A 21,136-nucleotide genomic window follows, 5' to 3' on the forward strand; every position below is an offset into this window, starting at 1 on the left:
TACTATAGCCGCGGTCTTCGAAGTTGAAAGTGCCGTGACAACCCCTAAGGACAAACGAGGCGTCACAGGGAGACCCTCTCGAAAGACCATTAATGTCGTACACATCTACCTCTTGTGCTTCCAAACGTATCGTGATTGACAGGCTTATTTTACAACGCCAATTACGAGATCAAGATCGTCTGGCCGTTGCCTTGCACTACTGCCATGTACAAGTGTCCTCGTCCGGAGCGCGTACGAAGAGGCTTTCGTATGATCTAGATGTGAGGGGATTATACCATTTGTAGCTGCAGATACCCTTACCCTAAACCATTTGATCGAATGCTTCGTCACGGACACTATATTCAATTACTGTACCTAACGCATCCTCTTTCCTTACTCCGAACACGCGTGCGCTTGAGACAGAGCAACTTAGATCAATTTTGCGATCAGACACGGCTAGGTGAATGTTCATGTGTCGGAGATGCAAGTCTCGCTCCGAGTATATATTGCAAACATAGTCGCGTCAACGAATTATTCCGCCTTGCGTCTATTAACTGCTGGTTCGTTGCGTATCACTGCAGGTTGCATGCAGATTGGTCCTAATTATACGTTTAGGTATTACATACCTAACCTAGGTTAGGTGTAGGTTAGGTGTAAATATCGAATATAACTATCGAATGTAAATCGTAAACCTTAGAACTATATCAATCGTCTCAGCTTGAGAGCTGTCAAGGATAGGGCTGTCGAAGCCCTGTGTCCGTACAGACAAGGCGAAACCAAGTTTGCTTTTTTTTGGTTTGTTATCAATGTAAGGCTCATTCCGTAGATTTGTTCTAGAAAAAGGGGTGGGAGGGTCTTCGCCTTATCTGCGACTTTGCAGCTGTAAGTATCCTTTCTAAGTATCCTTTCCTTCACCTTACGTCGTCATGAAGGACCCTGATGACGCATGAAGAAAAGGCACGGGGCAAAAAGATGTATGCGCCGGGTTAATTAACCTACCTAATGTAGTGAAGTACCAATATTATCAGAGGTATCAATTAAGCTAGTCAACTTCAAACTAACCCAAAATGTACGATGTTATTATGCTTCACATGTATGTAATAATGTAATAAGCCTAGGGTCGATAACACGGGGGGATACGACTTTGATATGATAGTAAACAATCGCTAAAATGATCCATTGACCCTCTTAGCTCCTTGTTGATTTCCCGAATCCCCTTCAGGCATAAAAGTATACAAAGCATTGAGCATATCCTGGTCCTGGCTCTGATCGATGCCATATACCTGCAATTTTTTTTTGTTAGTGTTAGCGAGCCATAGCTGTAAATGGTGAGACAATGGATTTTAAAAAAGGACTGTAAACAGACTGTAAACATGACCACATTTTTTTTGGTCATTATTCTCTTTATTTTATTCACGTTTTTTCCATCTGTTATTAATGATACAGCAGGGGGGTATTGATCAGAAGCTATACACAAACGAATAGTTCTCAATTTACCTTGTTGTTCGCTGTGGTGTGATAAGTGATAAATGTAGATCCGTAGCAGATTCCCTAGACGAATTGATCCTTTAGCTGCATGTCCCCATACCTCCTGTCAAGTTATATGGGGCAACTTTTTAGAAATTAAGATAAAAAAGGGGAGGTACGTACCCTTTTTTTTTATCTACTACCTGACTACCTGACTACCTCAATACTTAGCTCTATGTAACATGAGTCTGTGCAAGTGTAAAGTGCAAGTCAAATCAAAAACTCCCCTAAGCCCACCTGCAATTCCGCGCCGCTTCACACCCCAATTGCACCCCAATCGTACCCCCGAAGCAAGACTTACCTGGCAAAGCACACCCCCAAAAGCCGGGCAAAGTCTCAGGGAATAGAAAATCACCAGAGCACCAGCACCTGCCGACCAAGAAACCAACCCCCAGCTTCCCAGCTTCTCCCAGCTTGAAATTCCCACATACATACACACACTTGCACTGCATTAGACCTGGTCTACCGTCTACCAATCTCGTTGAGCTCAGTTCCCTGCCTACCCTGTTCCGTCCCGTCGTCCTTGATTCTTTCTCATCCGCCGATTATTATTTTTTTCGATTTCCATTTACAATTCTCTTTGTGATATTGCATCTCGCGCCGAGTCTCTAGTCTCCAGTCTTCAGCATCCAGCCTCCTAAGTCCTTCCCTTCACCGCCAACACCTATCGAGGTTTAGACTTGAGACATCGTCCCCTCCAAGCCTCAAACTAACCCCTCTGCTTTCCTTTTTTTTTTTTTTTGCCTTCTTCCTTGACGCCTTTTTTTTTTCTCCCGCGAGTCAAAAACGGCCGATACCTGCCGACATTTCAAGACAACTCGCGATAAGACAGTTTCTTAATCAGGGACATCAACATATAGTTCCTGCTCCTGCAAAGGAGTTTAACAAGTCAACATGGTGGTTGCAACAATCAAGTTAGTCAATGTTACTTTCTTTCTTTCTTGCTCTATCCTCCTAACCTTCTTCGTCATTATCCTCATTCCAGTACGTCCCTACGGTGGAAAGGCGCGAATCCATTATAGACATATCTCCATGGCTTGCGACTCTTCATGTTTCATGCACATATATTCCACCTTGCTTCTCTGACTTATACCACGCGTCTTTACTTTTATGCTTGTCTAATACCATGTATACACCCCACGACAACATGACGAATTGCTAATATATCGGTTCTACTTACAGGTGTGTGGTTGTTGGTGATGGTGCCGTTGGCAAGACTTGCTTGCTCATCAGCTACACAACCAACAAGTTTCCCTCGGAATATGTACCCACGGTTTTCGACAACTATGCAGTCACGGTCATGTGAGTTCCAATACGAGATTTCGAGTCGTGCTCCTATTCCAAACTGCGACCCCCTGGCGGGCCCAAAATGTACTGGCCAAACGGTCAATTGGGATTGTATAGTAGGCTTTTTGAGGTCAGCATGGACCGAGGCTGACTTTTCCTTCCCTTGTAGGATAGGAGATGAGCCTTACACTCTTGGATTATTCGATACCGCCGGTCAAGAAGATTATGATCGTCTACGACCTCTATCGTATCCCCAAACCGACGTCTTCTTAGTGTGCTTTAGCGTCACGTCGCCCGCCTCCTTCGAGAACGTTCGAGAGAAGTGGTTCCCCGAGGTTCATCACCACTGCCCTGGCGTACCTTGCCTCATCGTTGGCACCCAGACAGATTTGAGAGACGACCCCAGCGTCCGGGAGAAGCTTGCCAAGCAGAAGATGCAGCCAGTGCGCAAGGAAGATGGAGAACGAATGGCCAAGGAACTCGGTGCGGTCAAATACGTAGAGTGTAGCGCTCTCACTCAGTATAAGCTAAAGGATGTATTCGACGAGGTTTGTTGTTGCTTCTCTCTCGGGCGAGTAACCTAAATTCTAACTATTCCTAGGCCATCGTCGCAGCACTAGAGCCTCCGGCGCCGAAGAAGAAGCCTCACAAGTGCTTAATTCTATAATGTCGTGCAGTTGGACAAGCCATGGGCATTTCCTCCTTCGTTCCTTCAGCATCACTACAGGCTGCAACAACAAACAGCAACAGCAACAGCAACAGCAACAGCAACAATAAGCTCCAACAAGCATTGGAAGGCATAAGGATATGCTATTTTGGACCTTTTCCACGACATCTGCATTTCTCGTAATAGGCGATTTTTTAGACATGTGCGCTTGTGATAGCACAAGTGGATAGGATTCAGAATGAATCAACTACGCGCGGAAGCATACCGCCTAAGTGAGGTAGCATTGGAACAGCTAGACTAAGAGGATGCCCATATCAGGGTTCCAGTTCTAGCCTATCCGGGGCAGAAGAAAACCTCTTTACAGTCGAGAAAATTCTTGAGGTCCGGAATATAGACAGATACACCAATGGCGGACAAGGGCTCGTCCTCGACATAAGAGGCAAGGCACCGACTACTTTCCCTCTGGACAAGAACTCGAGTCATACTAGCCCCGATTCTGTTTTCTCTTTTTTACTACTTTCTAGCAGCCAGGGTTTGGAGGGGAATTCATGAACGCAGGCAGGACTTTGATAGGATTGTTTGGCGATCGGAGTGCATCTGAATTGATTTGATCGTCTATCTTGCCAATAACATGCCCGTCTTGCGACTCTTTTAATGACCCCCTTAAACGTGCATGTCTTATATCCGGACAGCTCTAAGTGTTTCTTCCCGTAACTCTTTCTTCCTTTCTGATTCTCTTCCCAACTTGGACTACCGAACCTCACATGTTTTGTTCGCATTGCTGCGTTTGTCTATTTGACCCCAAATGAGGAAGGAAACATTGACGACGGGTGAAAATAACCCGACTTCTACCGATTATCAATTATGTTCCCATATCCCATCTAAATCCGTAGTACAGCAAACTACCTACGTGGCATACTCAATGTCTCGGTCAAGTATACTATGTAGACGAAGGACCACGTATGAGGGCTATGATTTTGAGAGGTATAATTCTCGTAACACAAGCCGGAATCAGACCCGTAAAAGTCGCATAGCCCTACAAGTGCTACATGCATCGAGTATAGGGTTGAAGTTTGTTTTCTATTTTAAGTATATAATTCCGACTTTTTTTTTCTTTTTTCTTTTTTTTTCCTTCGTTAGAAAAGTCTGTCTCGGTGTAGCTACACAATTATTTTGATGCCCTCAGATCAGGTCTTCATGTATACCTACACTACTGCAGCCGCCTAACAGACCTGCATATTAGGTACATGACTAGTAGTAGTTCTGTATATGAACGTCCACTATAAGTTTAGATCCCCAGATGAGGTAATTACCTCGGCGGTATCAGAAATAGGGCTGAAGAAAATAAATATTATGGAAGCCTATAGATTTTTACTATTTACTATTAGCTGCATAGTAAGTAACAAGCTTCCAAGTCAGACAGATCTTGTGTCTTACGGGTAGGATGAGACGGCTAAATGTATGTATAATCCTGTAAGTGCTACCAACAGATTGTTTTTTTTTCTTTTTTTCTTTTTTTTTTCTAGGTAACCTCATCTACGTATCATCAGCTCATTACCCCATATGCTTCCTAATACGAACAACTAATTGTCCAAGACAACGGAATGATGATGACATGGCTTGCGAGAACAGAGAAAGGCAAGGCAGAATATGAAATGAGACATGCCGCCATAGGCTAAGAGGTCTACGATAAACAACGCCATGTAAACGCCATGTTATTCAAACCCGCATATGACACCTCACTAGTTGTACCCAGCCGTCGAAAAATGAAACGTGGGGTCCCTACGCTGCTGTTTCTTCTCGTCCTCTAGGTTGTACGCACGCCTATTAACAAGGTGAAGCTACTTAGGTGCATACATTACTACTACACACCATATGTATGCACTCCAAGTTTATGCGTGTCCATTAAGGAAAAAGACTTGCTGTTACGTATGGAGCCTGTTGCAGAACGCCCATGGCTGTTGCAAAAAGAAACGCTATCGTCGGAGCCGGGATTCTTACGCATAGTGGTTCTAGCAGTTCTAGCAGTTCTAGTAACTAGTTCTAGTAGTTCTAGTAGTTCTAGGGTTGCATTGCATTGAAAAGTACTATGACCAATAAAATACGGACGGATACCTAAGACTTCTTTTTATCTTGGCTTCGCTCCGGACCGCTGCCGAAACTACTGCTGCTACTGGCTGCTTATCTACTCCGCTCCGGCGTGGAATCGCACAAGGTGAGATAGTAGAAATATCTATAGAGTAATGTCTATCTCAGTCTCGGTATCTAGAGATAAAGATTGATGCTAGAGAGATTATAATACTAGATTTTCCTTTGCAACTTTTAGATTTAAGAGTGTTCTCTTACGGCCTACATCTGCATTGCGTTTACATATTTCTTTGGTTGATAAATCCCGTATAAACGAAGCAAGACATAATGAGATCGAAAAAGTTTATCTGTCTTGCTCTAAGTTGCTTCTCAACACTTGTCCAAGCTTGCGGTGGACATGATCATCAGGTTAGAGAATGGTCCCAAGAGGAACTTGACGAATTAGAAAAGAAATGGGGGGCGGAGGTAAGCAACAAGACATCTCGTTATTTCGACTATAGCATATGGCATATACGATATACAGCGAATAGGAGTCAGAGACTCTGGCTGAATAGGTCGAGAAAATGGGTGTCATCCTCTCTTGACCCTCAGATACAGAAATGATTTTCAAATCGCATATTTAACCAGTCTACCGAATCACATATATTAACAATCTATCGTGTACAGTGGGGGTTCTCGGGCATTTCCACATTCGCTCACCTAGAATATCACAAGTGCCTAACGACGCCGAGTGAGCTCTTTGATATCGCCATCATCGGTGCTCCTTTTGATACTGCCGTGAGCTACCGGCCTGGTGAGTCTGAGTCTGCTTCGCTTATCTATGGGATCACAAATTCACCTCTTTCATAAGGAGTCATGCTGTCCTCTTCCCCTCTGTCCCTTATTCCTACTTTCGAAGTTTACCTATTCTCATCCGCCCCTGAACCGTACCACTAAGTGTATAATATAATAGGAGCGCGCTTTGGCCCCCGTGCCATCCGCGCCGCCTCGGCACGACAGACGTCCTTCCGGGGCTTTAACCCCCGCGCCGGAATTAACCCCTACGCGAGCTGGGCGCGGATTCTGGACTGCGGGGATATTCCCGTAGTGCCGGTAGACAATGCGGTGGCGGTGAAACAGATGACAGCTGCGTTCACAGAGCTGGGGGAGCGGGCCCCGTCTTCACCTTCCCTACACGCGCGCCCTAAGCTCGTCACACTGGGCGGTGATCACAGCCTATCCCTACCGGCGCTGCGGGCGGCGTTTGCAGCCCACGGTCCGCTGCGCGTGCTCCATTTCGATGCGCACCTGGATACCTGGCATCCGGCCAAATACCCTAGCTACTGGGCCTCGGAGCAGTCACGCTTTACACACGGTTCGATGTTTTACCTGGCCGGGGAAGAGGGTCTGATAGCAAATGGAACGGAGTCCGCAAGTGTGCATGCTGGGTTACGGACACGACTGTCCGGCTTAGAAGACTACGAAGATGACGACGCGCAGAACTGGGTGCGTATTAGTGCGGATGATGTCGATGATCTGGGGACAAAGGGGATTGTAGAGAGTATCATGGGGACGCTGGGAACGGAGGACCCGGTCTACTTATCGGTTGATATCGACGTGTTAGATCCAGCGTTTGCACCGGGGACGGGAACGCCGGAGCCGGGAGGGTGGACTACGCGGGAACTAATCCGGATACTAAGGGGAATTGAGGGGTTGAATCTTGTGGGAGCGGATGTGGTGGAGGTTGCGCCGGCGTATCAGGGGGTTGGAGAAGAGACGGCGCTAGCGGCGGCACAGGTTGTTTTTGAGATACTAAGTAGTATGGTTAAGAGGGGGTTGAAGGAGATGGGGAAGACGGGGGCGAGTTTAGAGAGGGACGGCGATAGAGATGAGTTATAGATATAGAAGGAGTATTATGAGGAATAGCTACGGGATTTAGAGTTGTGTTTGGTGAAGAGCTTGAGTTAGAAATGGTGGGATGATTAGTTCTATGGATAATGTGATAGTTTTCTATGGTGTAGTCTTAGAGACTAGATATCTAATGAAACTATTTTCATAGACAATCCTTCTTATCCGACTCTGAATGAAGGTGAGTCTTGACACTGGCATCACGTATCAGTGTGTCGATGTTAGGAATTCTATATTAAGAAACCTGACTATTCCGCCTTGATGTTTGTCGTTAGATACTAAGATGATATCCGATATCGCAGATCAAATCAGTCATGTTTAGGTACATGGCTAATACGGGTATTTGCAATGGTGTAAGAAGTAGATCTTGGGGCTTGGAAAGATAAGAAATGCATATGATAGACCCTTGAAACTGATACTTCATGTTACACATAGAGGCTGGCTTATCTTAGGTGATTTCAATTTCAACAGGGTCATCTTCTGAAACTGGTATCAATAGAATTCATCGGAGAATGCGTGAGTCAACAACTAAAATATAAATTCTGGCAAAAAGAGTTAGAGTAGATAAATACCGGCTAAAGGTACATAACCTTAGATAACCTTAGGTAATTGAAGATATAGGAGAAAGAACCAACTAAATCAAGTGCTACTTCTTATCAACACTTTTAAGCACTTACACTAGATTGACAGTTTAAACCTTCCCCGCCGTCAAGAAGGAAATAATATTTGATTACCCCACCACATCCCACCACAGCCCACCATCGATTTCATAAATCCACTAATTCAGTTCAGCATTCACATTCATCCCACCTTCGAACCTGCAAACCTGTGAACAGAATTTAGGAAACTAACATAGTCGCACTCTCGCAGCTTACAACAACTCGAGATTTGGACGGGAACCGCCGTCTAAAATAGCGCAATCATGTCTGCCGTTCAAGAATTGGCCCAGAGGGTCAAGAACGACGAAAAGTGCTACGTCGATACCGACGTAGGCAAGGACGACGATACTGCTGATGGCTCCGAGTTTAAGCCTTACAAGTCGTTAGCTTACGCTTATATTCAGAACTTCGAAAAGCCTACACCGCAGTACCAGACTCGAGCCTCCGAAACTGGTCCCGTTGGACCTGACGAAGATCCTTCCGTAAGGCTCTTATGGAAGGAACCCGCAAAGAGCGCCGTCAAGAAAGCTCAAGGAGCCCTCGACGCCCACAAGAAGAAGGTTCAGAAGCAGCAACAGGCTGCCGCCGCAGAGGCCGAGACCAAGAAGCAGAGGCTACAGAACCTCGAGGCTGCTAAGAAGATTGTGCTCAAGCAGGATGAGTCATTACCTAAACCTATCAGAATTAAGATTAACCGCAAAGACGTCGAGCTTGGAGAAGGTGATAAGAAGGGCACACGAGTTAAGGTCTTTGGAAGAATCCATCGTCTACGAGTACAAAAGCAGGCTACTTTCATTACCTTGGTCGACGGATATGGACAGTTACAATGCATATTGACTGCTGGTGACCTCACCAAGACCTACGATGCTCTGACTTTCGCCCAGGGTACCTCGCTTGCCCTGTATGGTGAGATGCGTAAGGTCCTTGCTGGACAGACGGCCCCCGACGACAGAGAGCTGCACGTGGACTATTATGAGGTTTTGGGCGCTTCGCCAAGCGACGAGGATGCCATCACCAACAAGGTCTCGTCCCAGCAGAACCAATGGGATGCCCAGATGCTCGATAACCGACATCTAGTTCTCCGAGGCGAGAATGCCTCTGCGATCATGAAGATTCGAGCAGCAGTGGAGGGCGCTTTCACCAAGGTCTACGAGGAACTACACCTCACTAAGGTATCACCCCCCGCCCTGGTGCAAACTCAGGTCGAAGGCGGTGCGACTCTCTTCAGCGCACCCTACTACGATGAGATGGCCTATCTGACTCAGTCGTCTCAACTCTACCTCGAGACCGTCATTCCGAGTCTTGGGGATGTCTACTGCATCGAGAAATCATTCCGTGCCGAGAAGAGTTTGACGCGCCGTCATCTTTCCGAGTATACCCATGTCGAAGCCGAATTGGATTATATCAACTTCGACGAGCTGCTAGATCACCTCGAAGAAGTCATCTGCCGAGTCATCGATATCGTCCTTGCCAACCCGATCATCGCCGCTCACCTGAAGGAACTTAACCCTACTTTCCAAAAACCCGTTCGACCTTTCTTGCGCATGAAGTATACCGACGCCATCGAATGGCTTAACGCGCAAGACCCCCCTATCCCGAACGAGGAGGGCAACCCCCACGTTTTCGGAGATGATATCGCGGAGGCCGCGGAACGTAGGATGACAGACATCATCAACCGGCCTATCTTCCTGACACATTTCCCCGTGGAAATCAAGGCCTTCTACATGAAGAAGGATCCCTCAGACCTACGGGTAACCGAGAGTGTAGATTGTTTGATGCCAGGCGTCGGTGAGATCGTTGGCGGCAGTATGAGGATGGAAGGATACGAGGAGCTGCTCGAGGCATACAAGAAACAGGGCATCGACGCCAAAGACTACTACTGGTACACCGACCAGCGCAAGTGAGTTCTCCTTCCCCCCCTCCTAGGATTCATCATCTCGATTTGAAGCTAACTATTAGCATAGGTACGGTACTTCTCCCCACGGTGGATATGGTCTCGGCCTTGAACGATTCCTGGCTTGGATTGCTAACCAGCACACCGTCCGTACGACTTGTCTATACCCCCGATTTATGGGACGATGCAAGCCTTGAGCGGTAATGACAAGTGTTCCTTCTTAGATGCTGGGTCTCTGCACGAGGTTTGCCGCTGGGACTTGCGGGAAGCATGCGACGACAGATCTGGTGGATCCAAAGCAGGATATGATTGGGCTTGAGGAAAGCGGTCAAGCTTATGAGCAACTAGATGATGCTTTTCGAGATTAGCTATTCCGTTATTCCGTGAATAGACCGTTCCTTTGAAGGGACACGTCGGCGACAGCTAATATTCGAGTCTTGTTGGTATTTCTCCGAGTGAGAATGACATGTGGTGACCGACTCTCCTAACTAAGCCATAGTTGATCATTCACTAGCTCTAAAACCGAGACGATCTTTTCATACTCCCAATTCTTGACGCCACTCGTAATAAGCCATTACATAACCGGACGTTCAAGCCGTTCCTTTGTAGTCTTCATAGCCGAAAATAGGTCGGCTGTCCTTGATACTAATCCCGGATGAGACTGTACAGGTTTTTAGTACGTAGATTGAAGCGAGATGGATATGAATATTTGATGGGGTTGTGCGTATATTTGTATCCAGTCCTTTAATTATTGAGTTAGGAAGAGTAAATCAGCAGGCAAAGCGAATCTCGGCATACGAGCGATGTAAATAGTGCGAGCATAATGAAGAAGCTTCAAGTTTACAAATTACCTATACGTATCACTGTGATGAGCACAACTGGCGGTATGTAGGACAAGTTGAGTTGCTCCACGATTTCCGAGTAGGGTACCTATTTTACCCAGTACTAACTAACTATTTTAAATAACGTAATCTACAAGTCAGAAGCCCACATAAATTAAAGGCCTAAAAATATTTAAACTATTATTTTTTAATTTTAATAATTAATTATTTAATTAATTTATAATATTTTAACTATTTAAAAAAACCAGGATAAATTTGGTTTTTAGCGTTATAGAATGTAATAAAAATCTTAATATAAAATGCGTTATACGCATTTATAATATTTTATATAAAACGTTATACGGTAAAATATATAGCCGTTAATAACGCGTAAATACAATAGAATTACGATAAAAATTAATTTAATATAAAAAAAATATTATTATCTAATATATTTTTAAACTAAATACTTAAGTTTTTCTCTTTAAACTTTTTTACGTTAAAGAAATAGCTAATATATTATTACGAAAACGTAACAGGAAATCTGTTGGAAAAAATTGGGCTATAAACTTTATACGCCGGCAACCTAAACTTAAAACGCGTTTAAATTATCAAATTAATTATTAAAAAACTTTTTGCAAAAATTTTAACGTTTATTGCGTGTAATATAAATTAATTATTAATATAATAAAAAAAAAGAATATTTTATTTAAAAATATATATAATTTTAATAAAATCGGGTTTATAATAGGTATAATTATTATAGAAATAGTTGTTATAAGTTTAAATTAATATTAAAAATTTTATTAGGTTATATTTAGGAATAAAGAATAATTTACGGCTATTTAATTAATTAATTTATAAAATTAGGCTATACTATTTTTTATTATTATAATAAACAAAATATATTTTATTTTATAGTATTATAATAGTAGATTTTTACCCGATTAAATTATTAAACTATCCGAAAACGGCTAAATTATAAATAAAATTGGTTTAAAATAATTAATATATTTTAATAAATATATAAAAAAATATATAAAAAATATTAAACATCTTTTAATATTAAATAGTTATAAAAATTATATATTAATAGAATTTTGCAAATATTGCTACAATAATAATATTGTATTTTTTTATATACCTACTTATTTATCCTATAAATTTTAACCTTTAAATATAAATATTTTTTTAGTTTTAAAATGCGTATACAAAATAACTATTAAAGATTTAATGCGATAGGGTTTAATTTATATCGAAAAAAAAAATTTTTTCTTAATTTTTTAACAAGTTTACAATACCGTTTTTATTAAAAAAAATATATAGGCTGGTTTCGAAATTATTAAACTAATTCCTTTAAATTTTAATTAGGTTATTTTATAATTTAATATTATTAAAATTGCGTATTTTTTTATTTTAAATTTTAGGCTATTTAACCTATTTTAAATATTTAAAATATTAAAAAACATTAACGAAATTATATTATAATCTATTTTTGTACGTAATAAAATTTTTATTTATCAATTTAACTTATTAATTAAGATTTTAAAGGCTATTAATAAATTAAATAAAACTATATATAAGTTATTATATAAAGTAATTATATTAAAAAAAGAAACTTTAAATTTTTAAAAAATAAATTATATATTTTTTAAGCGCTAACAAATAAAAAATAAATAATTATAAAAAAGAAGATTCTTTATTTAAAAGAAAAGAAACGTGTTATTAGCCTAAAAAAACGGTATTAACGTTAAAGGCAATATTATAATTATTAAAAATAGTTTTATAAAAAAGTAATAATAAAATTAATAACGCTATAATATCTATAATAATATAGGTTATAACGCGTAAATTTATTAAGCCGAATTAAAAACCTTTAATTATAAAAATTAGATTAATTTTTAATTGATTTTAAACGTTATTATTATATAATAAATGATTTAATTAAATAAGTGTAAAATTGTAGGCCTTTGACTTGTGTGGGCCTCTGATTTATGAATCACGTTATCTTACGTTCTACATTCTATAAATAGATGTACCTAATAATGTTGAACAAGCCACTTTTAGCAGCATATATTTGGTGTTTGTGGTATTGTAGCTGATGAACGATATTAAAGCGTTTAGGTCTCCAAATACACAGACGCAAAGGCATAGTCTTCCCGTTGTTAAATTCCCACGAGAATAGATAAAATTGGAAAGATCCAGATTCAATGTAAATTTGTACCTACAGCCTACAGGAAAAGCGTATCTCTGTGTGGTCGTACTGCATTCCGCGCTAATATATTGCGCACCTCGGGTACCTTGCCGTAGCGCCGTAGCAGTGACCACAGGGACCGCAGGGACCGCCTCTTCGGGTGGGGCAGGGTGAAAGGTCTGGTTTTATTTTCAATCGGGGATTTTTCCTGGGAAATAGGGGGTTTTCCTTGGCTACATTTTGAGTGCCCAGATGAGGTAGTTTTCGTTTACGGAACGATGTACCTACATACGTAACAGCAAGTATGTAAGAGGAAGTTGAACTTGAAGAGAAAGAGAAAAAAAGAAAAAGAAAAGAAGAAAAAGGGGATGAATGGAGTCGATATAAATACGTTTATATTGTCTACCGTACATAAATCCTGCATATGCAACTTTTGATGCGACTTATACCCGGGGATACATAAGAGAGCATGGCATGGCTGACATGCAAGGCACAACGTCTCTGCCGTCAGAAGCCTCCAAACATTGCAGGAGGTTATGCGGGGGGAGGAAGGGTTCAACGATGATACGATGAGATATCAGAGTTTCATGTCGCATGGGCGCACAGCTGAAGTACGCCTTAACTAACGCCTTAACGCGCGGAGAATACATTAACATAGTATGTATCGTATCGTATCGTATCGTCTTGAGGTCACGTTAGTCTCGACACCATTGACGAACGATAACTTGCGATATAGACGAGACCTAAAAGGAATTGATAAGGCTAGGCCTAGGCTTTAGGCTTGGGCTGTCCGGTTCCAGACGTAGGGGATCCTAAATCGAGATGACCGTTCTTGGTTCGGACCCGCTGGGTCTGTCTGAACCATGGATAGGTAATTGATCGTCTCTCGTACCGTAGCCATGTCTCATTATATAGATGGAAGCTCTCATTAGAATAGAAGCCGGCTTGCAAATGCATCAAAAGAATTGATTAAAATCTATCGTTTCGTTTCGTTTCTATTCTAACGGCAAGACGGAACTCTTCTCGCGGATATGGATAACCCAGCTAGTAAATTCGCGTGCATTACTATCGCAGGGTCTATATCCCCTGATCCCATCTGCATAATGTTTTCGACGAGCTGTAACTCGTGTCTAGACCCTGTAGACCCCATGTCCATTGGAACGAGTCTAACCCGCTACGCTGGCGATGGGGCTCTTGGAGTGCGTAGACGACGGCACTTCCCAATCCTCTGCAATCCTCATATATACATATTCGAATACCCCTTGACGATTAAATTATTTGAGACATTGAATATTAAGATATTAGGATACGAGCCGGTTCTAATCTTACCTATGCTGCTATCTCTATGTAGTCACCGGAAGTAATTTTAAGCATCGGGAGAGGTCCGTGGGACAAGTCAATAGGTCGCCGAGTCTTGGCGGTTCGAATATCCCATCAAACTCACGAAAGTCATTGAGTTGAAACGTAGAAAATGAGGCTGAACTTTGACAGATATGTAATAGCTGTCAGCCGTTGGAATTTCTTAACTGCGAGTCGAATACTTATTCCACCCATTGACCGTAGATATATGCATATATGAAAATACGCATACGAACTAATACTTAAAACGCGTGCGGAAATAGCCTGTCTGTCCCTGATCTGAAACTACGGGCAAAGTCGCGTGAGGGATGGGGTTGACTTTTTTTTAAGAGACAAAGACGCGGAATATTACTTGTGAGAGTACCGTCGCATACGTCTGTATATTGAAATGGTACCTTTCATCTTAACTTGTTGTATTTAGCGTCAGCTAAAGCCCCCCTTGTTCCTGGGGGAAGGGGGGAGGGGGGACAGTTACCTAAAGGGACCATTTAAGGGGTACACGGAAACAGCTTCGACTTCGTACAGTATCTCAAGTACCTCTTCCTTAGACTGGGTCTAAAATACATAACCCGGTACCATGTGGTAAAAAAAATAAAAAAATAAAAAAGGGTAAGAAAAAATAAAATAAAAAGGTGGATGTCCAAGTAGAAGGAAGATGTTCAAAATAGGTTTAGTTAGAATGCAGGCTATTTCATTAAAACTTAGCGCCCCCCATTTTTGGACATTTTGGCAATCTGCACCAACCGAAATCGTCCAATTATTTTCCTCCATTTTTTTTGCTCGTCTCCTTCTCACCTTCCTCCCTCTAGTCCAGTCCTCTTCTTCTCTTTCATACGGAGTAGCTCAAGTCTTTCTCTTCCCCCCCCCTTACCTTACCCTCTACTCCTCTTCCTCATCCTTATTCTACCTCCTTATTGTATCTTACCTATCCAATCCTTCTTTGCCGTCTCCTCGTTTTCCAGAGCCATTGGATCTTTTTTCCAGCTTTTATTTACCTACGCTCATTCGCTATACTTTCTTAATATTCTTTATAAACTTCCGCGCGCCAAGATTCCTATCCCCTTTTTTTTTTTCTCGCCCAAGAGACAGCTCCCTCGACAATTTAATTCTGTCTGTCTGCGCCAGCTAGCCCGTAGCGAATCTACCGGTGAACCTCCCCCCTTATAAGGACTCGACGACGAAAGCTTTGTCGTCGCTGTAACTTCTCGACGCTCTTTTCCAGCAAGTCGCAGTTCGCTCGCTTTGGAGGAATAATATTCGTCTCGTCTTTGTTCGACGTAGTCGGACTATCGACATAGATCAAAGGACAATATAAGCTAAACCGACGCTTATTCGCCTAGGCAACTTATTCTTGTCTTGTCTTGCCTTGCCTTTCCCATCCTGGCCAGCTCTAGGTAATACCGGTCAATATTTACATTGCTGCGCTCCTACGAGATATTTTTCACCTTGACCGATTCGATCATTGCGCGTCATCTTGGCGAGAACCACCGAAACCGTTGCATATTGTTCTATATCCATCTTCCTCGGTGGTGCCTCTTTATTCGATTAGAGATACCCATTATATTTTCAGCTAAGCTATTGTTTTGGACAAACTCGAAGTTGTTCCGTTTATTCTTTGGCCCCAATAGCTGCTATAATATCCAATATTGCTTGTGTGTGTTATACTAGGATCCTAGAGACGTTAAGGGTCCTATTTCTGCATTCTGCCCTCGTGCCTATTTTCGGGCACGTCTAATCTTTCAAAACGGCGGTTCTATCGCACGTCTCGCGGGACAGCCTTGTCCCTCCTCATCTTCTCGGGATGCAGGACCTCTCAGTCAACGGCGGCGTCCCTACTGGCCCTGCCGGTAACCAAGGTCGATTTGGCCATGTATCTAAGCCTTCAAACAGCGATACCGGTTTCTCTCATGGCGCTTTTACCTCTAATATCTCTGGGTTTGCTGACAGACACCCCCGTCGTGGTAACATTCCTTCGATCAACACTCAGAACCAATTGAACCCGCCTGCCCCTAACAACGTCCCCGATATGACTACACCTGGCACTGGTTTCGATATGCAGTTTACTCCTCTTCTTCCGTCCCAGTTGCTCCTCGGTAGCCCGTTCCAGCCAGGAACCCCCGCTGCTTTTGCCAGTCCCCAGTTCCAGAACATGTCCGCATTTCAGCATAGTCAACAGCATAATGGTCAGCAGCAGCATAACAACATCGCGAGCCCCGTTCAGCAGAGCTTGTCTCCTCAGGCTTACCAGTCGATGGTGTCCCCTTCCACGTACGGTGCTCCTCAGTTCTTTCAGCCGCAGTCTCCTAACGGTTCTTTCAACATGAATGGTCAAATGCAGCCTCAGTCGCCAACCCTGAGTCCCGGCATTGTTACGGGTACTAGCAGGACTGTATATCTCGGCAATATCCCTCCGGATACTTCTGCCGAGGAGATTCTTGGTCATGTGAGGAGCGGGCAAATCGAATCCGTTCGATTACTTCCCGACAAGAACTGCGCGTTTATTTCTTTCCTCGACGCTAATGCTGCGACCCATTTCCACTCCGATGCTATCTTGAAGAAGCTCTGCATCAAGGGACAGGATATCAAGATTGGTTGGGGAAAGCCGTCCCAGGTACCCACCTCTGTTGCGTTGGCCGTTCAACAGTCCGGGGCTTCTCGAAACGTTTACCTTGGAAACCTCCCGGAAGACATTCCCGACGAAGAGTTACGCGAGGACCTCGGCAAGTTTGGGGCTATCGATACAATCAAGATTGTTAGGGAGAAGAACATTGCCTTCATCCACTTCTTGTCTATTGCCAATGCTATGAAAGCCGTGCAACAGCTGCCCCAAGAACCCAAGTGGCAATCGCCTCGCCGCGTTTACTACGGTAAGGACCGATGTGCCTACGTTTCAAAGACGCAGCAGCAGAATGCGGCCCAATACCTTGGTATTGCACCTGGATATGCTCACATGTTGACCGGCCAAGACCGCGAAGTTATCTCTAGTGCTCTTGCTCAGCAGTCGGTGGCAGCCGCAGCTGTTGCGACCACGGCCGGTGGCATAAACAACCTTGGCAACCGAACAATCTATCTGGGCAACATTCACCCGGAGACTACGATTGAGGAGATTTGCAACGTCGTGCGAGGCGGCTTGCTTCATCATATTCGATACATTCCTGATAAGCACATCTGCTTCGTTACTTTCATTGATCCGACTGCGGCTGCTTCTTTCTATGCTCTAAGCAATCTTCAGGGTTTGATGATTCACAACCGTCGTCTGAAGATTGGTTGGGGAAAGCACTCTGGTGCTCTTCCACCAGCCATTGCATTGGCCGTCAGCGGTGGTGCCTCTCGCAATGTCTATATTGGCAACTTGGACGAGACTTGGACCGAAGAAAGATTGAGACAGGATTTCTCTGAGTATGGTGAGATTGAATTGGTCAACGCGCTACGTGAGAAGAGCTGTGCTTTTGTCAACTTTACGAACATTGCAAATGCTATCAAGGCTATCGAGGCCGTTCGAAGCAAGGAAGAATACAGGAAGTTCAAGGTGAATTTTGGAAAAGATCGTTGCGGGAATCAGCCCCGTCAGCTTCAGCAACAAGCTCAGTCCCCTCGTGGAGAAGGTGTCGCTTCGCCTCCCCCGGTTGGTAGCGGAAGCAACAACTCTCCGACCAACCCAACTTCGCCCCAGTCCGCCAACAACGTCAGCATGTTTGCTAATGGCAACAATCCGCTCACCTTGTACTTGAACCAAGTGTCGCAGCAGGCTCAACAGCACCAGCAACAACAACACCAGATGCTGGCTTCCCAACAGGCAGCGTTGTTCGGAACTGCAGCGTCCTCGCCCAACGAGTTATCGCTAGATATTCCCCAGTCCGGCTCCGGCTCTGGTCATGGACAGTCCGCTAGCATCTCGAACGGATATGCGAACAACGCATCGGGTGCGCCGACAATTGGTGGCCTCCTTGCGCCTGTTAACGCTCGAGCGCAGCACAATCGTGCTGTCAGCTTGCCTGTTTTTGCCCCCGGGTTCGAGAACGGAGGGAACAGTCCTGTTAGCGCCATCGGCGGCCCAAGCGAGGGAGAGCGCCGAGGACACCAATATCAAGCAAGCTTCGGTGGCATGGGCTCCGGCCTTGGCCTCGCTATTCAGGGTGGTCTGAATGGCTGGGTCGAAGAGGAGGTTGCTAACTGATTTGACACGCCGTTCCACAGGCGACTACCAGGGAAAGATAATATGTTGTAATCGCTGCGTTGATTTTCTTCGGCGTTCTTTATTCAGCTTTCAACGGCTACTGTTAGTATTTCCTGTATGATCTTTGTAAAACCTCTTGAGCTTTCCCGGTCATTCGACCCTACGAGAAGAAAAAAAGGTTGTTAATCGACTTTGCGGCCCCCGAAAGCATATGATGATGTCCAATGCCTTAATTTGGGTAGTTGGGCATGTGTTAGGAGGAGAAAGCTTCGTCTCTGAAAATGAGATGTGAGGCAGGTTCAATAAGAATTTTGAGTGATTGATTAGGAGTGGGATGAGGATAGATGGAAATAGAAAGGGATGTGACCGACAGAGGTCCTGATTGTCGAGAGGTTATTGGTAGTATTTCAGTATCTCTTGCTATAGCTCTGCTGTCATTGCATAACATCTCGGTCTTAAAATATGATAGGAGGGTATTAATATGACAATTGAAAAGCTCTCGTGGTTCTTTTATTTTGTGATTTGTTATGTGAATGTTGAAGTCTATCGATATTACAGCGTATTCTTCTTAACCTAATGCTTAGCCATGTGGCGCCTTGATTCTTGATGCTGATACCTGGAAGTATTTACTATCATACAATAGGTTATGTACTTATGCGCAAGCTGAGCTGAGGTGTAGCCACAAAACGCCCATGCTTTTCTGTCTTTTGATTTTTTCTCTCAACTAATTCAAACAGCATATCGCCAACTTACTTTATTTACAAGTGTCTCATTTTCGCTCGTGCTCATTTCTCGTTAATAGCCGGCCGGCTCGGGCTTCTCCGGGAACGCAGGACCCCGGATGTTAGTCCTACACTGTTGCTTCCAATTGCGCGGGACGAATTTGTCGACGATGGCTTTAAATGCGGTCTATTCGGTCATTAGCTTAGAAGCATATTTTACCCATGCTTTAACGGCGTAGAATAGATGCGTTGGCGAGAGTAGGCAAATGCAGGGAACTCACCAGCGTGCAGAAGCTCTCGTCACCCTCGAGATGCTTGCCCGAGGCTTTACAGCCCGGCACTGTGACAATCTCGTCATTATATCGTATCCGCACATAGTACTCTTCCAGCTTCGCCCTCTCCTCGGTTGACAACTCTTCGCTCCGCTTGCGACCGATACCCGGGGGTGGACTGCCGGGCTTCGCGCGGGTCGACGAGAATAGCGAGCCGAACCAGCCGGGCTTGCTAGCTTGGGCGGGACCGGTTTCTGCCGAGGGTATCGTCGCCGCGCCCTGCTGATACGGGTTTGCTGATTTGGAACGGGCGGAATCTGCTTTCCGGAACATCTCGATAGCGATGTGGCTCGTGTAAGGGGGCCACTTGCCGCTCTCGTATGCTCCTAGGCTAGCTAATACGGCGGCGAGAGTCGTATCATGGCATCCGCTCAGTCCGAATCTGATGGGCGTGGCGCCTTTACCTTCTATTACGGGGCCACTCTCTAGCTTCCGTGCTACCTCGTACTCTCCGTCGGCAGTCGAGCGCTCGGCGCTACCTACCATGCGGCCGACCACATCACCTAATAAACCTCCAATTCCCAGTGCCCGGTACTCTTGACTCTCTTTATACCCGGCGAACCACTCCTCGACACCGACTTTCTCGATAATCTCGCGCCCCTTCGGATCGTAGAATTCCTTAGGCAACCTTGTCTCTGGTCCATGCGCTAGCGTCGAGTTGATCGTGTCCATGATACCACTTAGACGTGGCCGTCCGTCGACAGCCACACGCGGCGAATCCTCCGGCATCCATTTTCCGTACAGCTTGTTCAGGTACGCCATTTCCTCCGTGTCGTTCCAGCGCTCGGCGCTACGTTGGGCAAAAGCCCGTGATAACGCCGCGAAACGCCTACAGTTGCTGTCGTTAGGGAATAGGGTCTCATCGCCCTGGGCGCGCGTTAGGATAGCTGGGGGCGGGAACTTAGGAGCCCGCGTATGCGAAGGATATAAACCCGTGAACGTCTCCTGAACGGAATCCAACGCTCTCGGGATCGGCGTTGCTCGCAGGTACAGGCTATCGGCATTGAGCAAGACTGGAGGCAGGAAGCGCAACTGGTCGACGTAGAGAGTACGGAGACGAGTACCAAGGTCGAAGGTGGTCTCGCGGCCGCGATCAGTCAACATACCCATTTCGCACACGCCGTCAAGTTCACCAGCGGGGCCCTGGGCTAGTACGGGTTCGTCATTGGGACCGAATGCCTCGAGACGGCGCTTCCACTCGAAAGTGGAGAACTGGCCGGTATGACGGTCTAGCACGGCGGACTTGAGCTGGCGGACGGCGCTGCAGTAGGGCCAGAAAGCGGGTAGTCCGGTATTCTGAAAACGGACGGATACGGGAGAACGCTCTCCATGACGGAGGAGGATCTGGACTAGCTGCAGTTGTAGATTCTCTGGGTATAGCGTCTTGAGTTCATCTTCTGTGTAGGGAGGTCTGGGGGTTAGGGATGTCATTATAGAAGACTGAAGTAATAGGAAGGTTTTGTATCATATGTATTGAAGACCAATATTTGGAAAATTGGACTGAGGGAGAGGGAGAGAGAGAGAGAGCTATGGAATAAGCCGA

General features: G+C 44.6%; 5 protein-coding genes across 5 annotated transcripts; 4 read left to right on the plus strand and 1 right to left on the minus strand.

The window, feature by feature from the left end:
• Positions 1-2,400: 2,400 nt before the first annotated feature.
• On the plus strand, positions 2,401-3,460 carry GL218_01129 (Cell division control protein 42 like protein; the record flags this gene model as incomplete). The annotated part of the gene is made up of 4 exons (XM_033577578.1): positions 2,401-2,420; positions 2,689-2,808; positions 2,963-3,341; positions 3,395-3,460. 4 exons carry the CDS (start codon positions 2,401-2,403, stop codon positions 3,458-3,460), a joined length of 585 nt encoding a protein of 194 aa, XP_033437776.1.
• A 2,415-nt stretch (positions 3,461-5,875) lies between these two features.
• GL218_01130 (uncharacterized protein) lies at positions 5,876-7,426 on the plus strand (the record flags this gene model as incomplete). Its single annotated transcript, XM_033577579.1, has 3 exons — positions 5,876-6,013; positions 6,215-6,341; positions 6,501-7,426. The coding sequence occupies 3 exons, from the start codon at positions 5,876-5,878 to the stop codon at positions 7,424-7,426; spliced, it is 1,191 nt and encodes a 396-aa protein (XP_033438681.1).
• Positions 7,427-8,357: 931 nt separating this feature from the next.
• On the plus strand, positions 8,358-10,185 carry GL218_01131 (Asparagine-tRNA ligase, cytoplasmic; the record flags this gene model as incomplete). Its single annotated transcript, XM_033577580.1, has 2 exons — positions 8,358-9,994; positions 10,059-10,185. 2 exons carry the CDS (start codon positions 8,358-8,360, stop codon positions 10,183-10,185), a joined length of 1,764 nt encoding a protein of 587 aa, XP_033438680.1.
• Positions 10,186-16,163: 5,978 nt separating this feature from the next.
• GL218_01132 (Negative regulator of differentiation 1) lies at positions 16,164-18,539 on the plus strand (the record flags this gene model as incomplete). The annotated part of the gene is made up of 1 exon (XM_033577581.1): positions 16,164-18,539. The coding sequence occupies one exon, from the start codon at positions 16,164-16,166 to the stop codon at positions 18,537-18,539; it is 2,376 nt and encodes a 791-aa protein (XP_033438679.1).
• A 795-nt stretch (positions 18,540-19,334) lies between these two features.
• GL218_01133 (putative acid phosphatase SPBC4.06) lies at positions 19,335-21,024 on the minus strand (the record flags this gene model as incomplete). The annotated part of the gene is made up of 2 exons (XM_033577582.1): positions 19,335-19,448; positions 19,543-21,024. The coding sequence occupies 2 exons, from the start codon at positions 21,022-21,024 to the stop codon at positions 19,335-19,337; spliced, it is 1,596 nt and encodes a 531-aa protein (XP_033438678.1).
• Between the last annotated feature and the right edge of the window lie 112 nt (positions 21,025-21,136).

The sequence above is a fragment of the Daldinia childiae genome, assembly GCF_008694065.1.
Source record: "Daldinia childiae strain JS-1345 chromosome Unknown Scaffold2, whole genome shotgun sequence".
NCBI classification, from domain to species: domain Eukaryota; kingdom Fungi; phylum Ascomycota; class Sordariomycetes; order Xylariales; family Hypoxylaceae; genus Daldinia; species Daldinia childiae.